We start from the raw sequence: 7,069 nt of genomic DNA, 5'->3' as shown, positions 1-7,069 counted from the left end.
TGTACCACATTGTCTTCATGACTTATAATTCAGGAATTGGAATGGAAGACAGGTCAAACAGTAGGTATACTGTGCTCAAATATTGCTTCTGTTCTCAGGTTCCAAAATGAGAACTAGAAACATGTTTCATTGTCACAAATCTTATGGGCTTAACTGCTAATCCCAAGTTTAAACTCTGGTGCTAATGAGGTTTGTTCTTGCCATGAAATATCCTCTGTCATTTGGGAGAAGACTTTCTTCTGAGGGTACTGACTGCACCACCAGGTCTGGCTCAGTATTTCACACATTCCCAAAGTGGACCCATTGAAAGAAAGTAATAATTCAGTACAATTGTTTTTACTGCTATTGGAGGAACAATTTTAAGTATTTGTGTATTGGATGGTAGGACTTTGTGTAACGAACTAGATTATGTAAGATAGTGATTCAAATAAAACAGCATGATTTAGTGTCAACACAGTACCTAAAACAATAATGTATTTGATAACCATTAAATTGCCTTGAAAATGAATTCGTGTTTGGATCTTTATTGGAGAAGGATAGTTATATTGGTGGTGGTATATGATAAAAACAGAGACATATTTCAAAGTTAAACAAAGCCCTGGGGCAAGTTTTTTATTTTTCTTGCTGATGTTTCACATTTACTAGTCTTAAATAAATCTTTAGTTGGTTAGAACCTCTTTAATGATAACTAGGACACAGAATTAATTAATGACTTGTTAGCACTGTGAGTGCTAGGGACAAAACAGAATGTTCTGTGTTATCATGTCCATTTTAAGGATCACATATCACAAGTGATGCCTCATGACCATATTTAGATTATCAGCGGATATCTGGAATTAAAGACTCTGTTCTTTCTTACTTCCTCCCTGGTTAGCTACTTGTTCAAAGTATAGTTAATTATTAGCCCTCTCAAACAGATTGTTCTAAATCTGCTGTTCTACTATTAATTTTCCTCATCTGCTCTGTGTCCTTGTATTTGGGCCTGGATTATCTATATGTTGCAAGCTCTCTGTGTCAAAGGAACTCATCTGGGTATCGTTTGATCTACGTAAAAATCTTGTGAACTGAATATTATCCTTCCTATTTTGTAGAAGGGAAAATGGGCTAAGAAACATTTGGAAGACCATACTGCTAGTGTTCATTCATTCACCAAACCTTTAGTGAGCTCAGTGCAAGACCCTGACTTTATACTTGCCAAAAGGTCTCTGCACTCATGGATGTAAGTTATAGATCCTTTGATTTGAAGACTGATACCTAGGGACTTCCCTGGTGCTCCAGTGGTTAAGAATTTACCTACCAGTGCAGGGGATGAGGGTTTTCTCCTTGGAAGGGAAACTAAGATTTCCACATGCCATGGTGCAGCTAAGCCTGCACACCACAACTAGAGAAGCCCAAGTACCACAACAAAGACCTAGCACAGCTAACTACATAAAGATAGACTGACACATGCCTGAGCAGCCCAGACTATTAGGATCCTTGAAAGTAGAGGCCATATTCAGGGACTACATCAATATAGTTACTGAAAAGTGAAAGTGTTAGTCTCTCAATCGTGTCGGACTCTTTTGTGACCCCACGGACTGTAGCTCGCCAGGCTCCTCTGTCCATGCAATTCTCCAGGCAAGAATACTGGAGTGGATTGCCATTCCTTTCTGGAGATCTTCCTGACCCAGGGGTCAAACCCTGGTCTCCAACATTGCAGGCAGATTCTTGACCATCTGAGGGAATTGAATGGAATTCTGACAATTAAGATTTATTCTTATCTCCTGTCCCTTGTTTTTCCCTTAGTGGATGTTTGACAAGGTGAATACCTAAGTGTGGGTAGACACTTAACTGAAGGCACTGTCATTCTGGCTTCCCCTCTGTGGGTGTGTTAGTTGCTCAGTCGTGTCCGACTCTGTGACCCATGGACTGCAGCCCATCAGGCTTCTCTGTCCATGAGATTTTCCAGACAAGGATACTGGAGTGGGTTGCTATTTCCTTCTCCAGGGGATCTTCCTGACAAAGGGATTGAACCCAGGTCTCTTGGACTGCAGGTAGATACGTTACCAACTGAGCTACAAGGGAAACCTCTGGCTTCCCCTAATAAGCTTCAAATACATATGGTACAGAAAACGCATAATCTGGCAACATTAATATCTTGGTACAAATTAGTTTATTAGGTAAACAGCTTGTTTTGGCTAGAGGGGCCCAGGTCTGAACCATATGTTAACAAAGAAGTCCAGGTAGGTTTTTTTCACTGAGTTTTTTTTTTTTTTTTTTTCCCTTCAAGGGAAGCTGGGTATGCTCTAAGTTACTCAGGTCAATCACAAGGCCTGGGGCAGTGGAGGTGAGATGTATTTGAAAGTACAGACCAAGTGCTAAGGAGTTTCAGGTCGTCTATGGACTGTGTGTATGTGTGTTTCATAGCTTTGTCTAAAACACAGTTCATATCGGGGAATTGTCATTTGTGACTAAGACAATAGCACTCAAGTGAAACTTGTGTTTCTCTTTGGATTTGGCTGCTGAAAGACTGTACAATTTATGTAGTGCTTTCATGAATGGGAGACTATTATAGTTCTATGGTTAGGTCAGGTCAGCAATGCATTAGAAGGCCAGTGCTGTATATTACTCACCATCTGAGAGGAAGCTCTCAACCATGTATTCCATGACAGTAGCTCCAAATCCATGGTGCCCATCTTTCAGTTAAAGAAGAATTAAGTGAAGAAATGGAACAAATGGTGTTTTATGGATGTTGTTGCTATAGATAAGCTGCCAGAGTCACTTTGTGATCTTAATTTAAAACATATTATAGAGAAGGGATACTTAGAGGCAGGAAGTAAGTGGTTTCCATACAGCTAGCTAAACTAAATGATAATGTGATTCTTAATGACTCTTGAGACAATGTTGAGGACAGAAGGATTATAATATTTTTGAAAAGAAGTGTGTAAATCCAATAAAAAGAGAAAAAGATGTTTTGTTTTCCTGTTTTTGGAGCCAGCAGGATTTCCAGCTGCATGAAATTTCAGGAAGTGATGTGACTATTCAGTAATACTTTGCAAATTTCCTGGGAAATTATGAAATCATTCTGATGGCATTAAAATGGTTATTGAAATAGTATTTGCCAAATGTTTCTTCCCTCTTTAAACCATGTTAATTTATTTGAAAATGAAAGCAAAATCTTACCAAATATTTTCCATAGGCATTTTTTTCCAGGAGTGAAAATATAATACAAAGATTTAGATCACCAAAGCCAATCAAATACTTGTTGAGTGCCTGCTATGTGGCAGGCATGGTGGTATTGGGAAAACACAAAGAAACTAATTTTTTTTTTTTTTTTATGATTCATGATGCCTTACATCAGAAAAAGAAATGAGCTTTAAAAAACTGGTATTGTTGCTTTACAATGTTAGTTTCTGCTATATACAGAAGTGAATCAGCTCTATGTATACCTATATTCCTTCTCTCTTGGGTCCCCTCGACCCCACTCCCTATCCCTCCCCTCTAGGTCATCACAGAGCATTGAGCTGAGCTCCTTGTGCTGTACAACAGCTTCCCACTAGCTGTTTTTCACATGGCAGTGTGCACACATCAATCCCAGTCTCCCTGGGATTGATCTTCATCCTACCCCCTGCCCCATGTTTACATTCTATTCTCTAGAGACAAATGGATTTTTACTTAAAAGTGCCAACTCTGGTTGGTAGGTTGTAGATGTTGGAAGAGCAATACTGAGGTTTCTGAAATCTCATTTGGGTTTAGCAAGAAAGAGCTCTGACAGTTTTGTGATGTCTTCCCTGGGCACAAAGCTCTGAGAGTAGTGGTGTTTGCTTGCCTCCTCTGTTGCTGCAGTTCTTACCATGGCTTCATTATGAATGTGGTACTGATTCAGAGTTTTTGATTTTTCAAAAATTTGACTCTCAAATCTGTACCTCTCGGTGCAGTCTCTTTCTTGGACTGTAGATAATTTCCAACTTTCTATAGAACATCTCTTCTTAGATGTCTTGTGGGAACTTTTAGACATTGTATCTCAAAACCGACTCTCTTATTTTCCCTTGGCAAAGTGATTAGTTCTGTCATGTTCCCTACTTTAGTTCATGGCCTCATCTTCATTCCTGTTTCTTAAGTGAGAAATGGAAGATTCCTCCTTTCCTCTTGGCCTTCCCTGACTCCATTACATCCAGTTGATAAAGAATATTCCATCAATCCAGAGATGAAGAAAGAGTGATGTTGATGACATGAGAATTCAGAAGGATCAGGAATTGAAACTATGAAAGAAATTCTTCCAACTCTTGGAAAAAAAAATTGAGCTTGATTTCTGAGCCTAGTTCAACTATTGTGTATTAATATGTTATTTTCCAAATGCAAGTAAGATTATTTTATTGATTAGTATTATAGTAATAAGGGAGTTGGTGATGGACAGGGAGGCCTGGTGTGCTGCGATTCATGGGGTCACAAAGAGTTGGACATGACTGAGCGACTGAACTGAACTGATAGTAATAAGTGGGGAAAGATTACATGTGTAATTTGTTAAAAGGAAAGTGGAGTTTCTTGTCTTAGTGGAACTCTTGGGGTACTTTTAAGTCTCTTAAAAGGGAAAAAGTTGTATCAGTTCAGTTCACTCACTCAGTCCTGTCTGACTCTTTGTGACCTCATGAACCATAGCACGCCAGGCCTCCCTATCCATCACCAACTCCTGGAGCTTACCCAGACTCATGTCCATTGAGTCAGTGATGCCAGCCAGCTGTCTCATCCTCTGTTGTCCCCTTCTTCTCCTGCCTTCAATCTTTCCCAGGATCAGGGTCTTTTCTAATCAGTCAGATCTTCACAATAGGTGGCCAAAGTATTGGAGTTTCAGCTTCAACATCAGTCCTTCCAATGAACACCCAGGACTGATCTACTTTAGGATGGACTGGTTGGATCTCCTTGCAGTCCAAGGGACTCTCAAGAGTCTTCTCCAACACCACAATTCAAAAGCATCAATTCTTTGGCACTCAGCTTTCTTTATAGTCCAACTCTCACATCCATACATGACTACTGGAAAAAACCATAGCCTTGACTAGATGGACCTTTGTTGACAAAGTAATGTCTCTGCTTTTTAATATGCTGTCTAGGTTGGTCACTTTCCTTCCAAGGAATAAGCGTCTTTTAATTTCATGGCTGCAATCACCATCTGCAGTGATTTTGAAGCCCCCAAAATAAAGTCAGCCACTGTTTCCACTGTTTCCCCATCTATTTGCCATGAAGTGATAGGACCAGATGCCATGATCTTAGTTTTCTGAATGTTGAGCTTTAAACCAATTTTTTCACTCTCCTCTTTCACCTTCATCGAGAGGCTCTTTAGTTCTTCTTCACTTTCTGCCACAAGGGTGGTATCATCTGCATGTTGGAGGTTATTGATATTTCTCCCAGCAATATTGATTCCATCTTGTGTTTCTACAAGCCCAGCATTTCTCATGGTGTACTCTGCATATAAGTTAAAAAAGCAGGGTGACAATATACAGCATCGACGTGCTCCTTTTCCTATTTGGAACCAGTCTGTTGTTCCATGTCCAGTTCTAACTGTAACTGTTGCTTCCTGACCTGCATACAGGTTTCTCAAGAAGGCAGGTCAGGTGGTCTGGTATTCCCATCCCTTTCAGAATTTTCCACAGTTTATTGTGATCCACATAATCAAAGGCTTTGGCATAGTCAATAAAACAGAAATAGACGTTTTTCTGGAAATCTTTCTTTTTTGATGATCCAGCTAATGTTGGCAATTTGATCTCTGGTTCCGCTGCCTTTTCTAAACCAGCTTGAACATCTGGAAGTTCATGGTTCACGTATTGCTGAAGCCTGGCTTAGAGAATTTTGAGCATTATTTTACTAGTGTGTGAGATGAGTGCAATTGTGTGGTAGTTTAAAGTCTTTGGCATTGGCTTTCTTTGGGATTGGAATGAAAACTGACCTTTTCCAGTCCTGTGGTCCCTGCTGAGTTTTCCAAATTTGCTGGCATATTGAGTGCAGCACTTTCACAGCATCATCTTTCAGGATTTGAAATAGCTCAAGTGGAATTCCATCACCTCCACTAGCTTTGTTCGTAGTGATGCTTTCTAAGGCCCACTTCACTTCACATTCCAGGATGTCTGGCTCTAGGTGAGTGATCACCCCATCGTGATTATCTGGGTCGTGAAGATCTTTTTGTACAGTTCTTCTGTGTATTCTTGCCACCTCTTCTTAATATCCTCTGCTTCTGTTAGGTCTACATCATTTCTGTCCTTTATCGAGCCCATCTTTGCATGAAATGTTCCCTTGGTATCTCTAATTTTCTTGAAGAGATCTCTAGTCTTCCATTCTATTGTTTTCCTCTATTTCTTTGCACTGATCGCTGAGGAAGGCTTTCTTATTTCTCCTTGCTATTCTTTGGAACTCTGCTTTCAAATGGGTATATCTTTCCTTTTCTCCTTTGCTTTTTACATGCAATGTATTTTAAAAATAAAATGAGTTTTCACTGAGAGCTGCACTTTTATCTAGGGAGAGGTGTCTGGGTTGACATTTCATTAACTGATTCTCCTTCTGATTCCATGCAACCCATTATTACAGCAAATAGGCCACTCCTGGCCCTTCCTCTTGGAGGATCCAGAGCCCTCCAGAAGCAGAAGGCAACTCTACTGCTCTATTAAGGAGAGGGATCCTTGGTGCCACCATGAAACATAGGTTGAACATCTATCTCTTAGCTGACCTTGTTCTCCATCTTCATTAAACTCATTAGTCTAATGAAGTCCCTGGAGGGCTTACTGGAGAGCCCATCTCCTGGGAGCTACTGGACTACCAGAGGTCAGCTTCCCAACAAAGAGCCCCCAAGGGCGTTCCAGACCATCTATCCAGAGTGGTATGATAAGACCTCCCTCCACCGGCTACGACCTTAGAACAGTGTCCAAAATACCTCCAGCTCTACCAGTTTCTGGGCAGGCATTCTCAATGTCAGTGTTATCAGAGAACTAACTGTTACAAGGCCCTCAAAGGGCCTCTTCATTGGATACTCCTTGTTCTGAAAAAGGCCTGTTTTATCACAGATTTGAGTGGGTCGCCTGTGGCTTTGGAATGGCGTGATCTC

General features: G+C 40.4%; 1 protein-coding gene across 1 annotated transcript; it reads left to right on the top strand.

Moving 5' to 3' along the window:
* The first annotated feature begins 6,658 nt into the window (after nt 1-6,658).
* Nucleotides 6,659-6,850, top strand: HILPDA (hypoxia inducible lipid droplet associated). The gene is given in 3 exon segments (XM_061419201.1): nt 6,659-6,687; nt 6,689-6,810; nt 6,813-6,850. Coding segments are annotated over 3 exon segments (189 nt in total).
* The last annotated feature ends 219 nt before the right edge of the window (nt 6,851-7,069 follow it).

Source organism: Bos javanicus, chromosome 5 (assembly GCF_032452875.1).
Source record: "Bos javanicus breed banteng chromosome 5, ARS-OSU_banteng_1.0, whole genome shotgun sequence".
NCBI lineage: Eukaryota > Metazoa > Chordata > Mammalia > Artiodactyla > Bovidae > Bos > Bos javanicus.
This window is presented reverse-complemented; position numbering and strand designations above follow the sequence as displayed.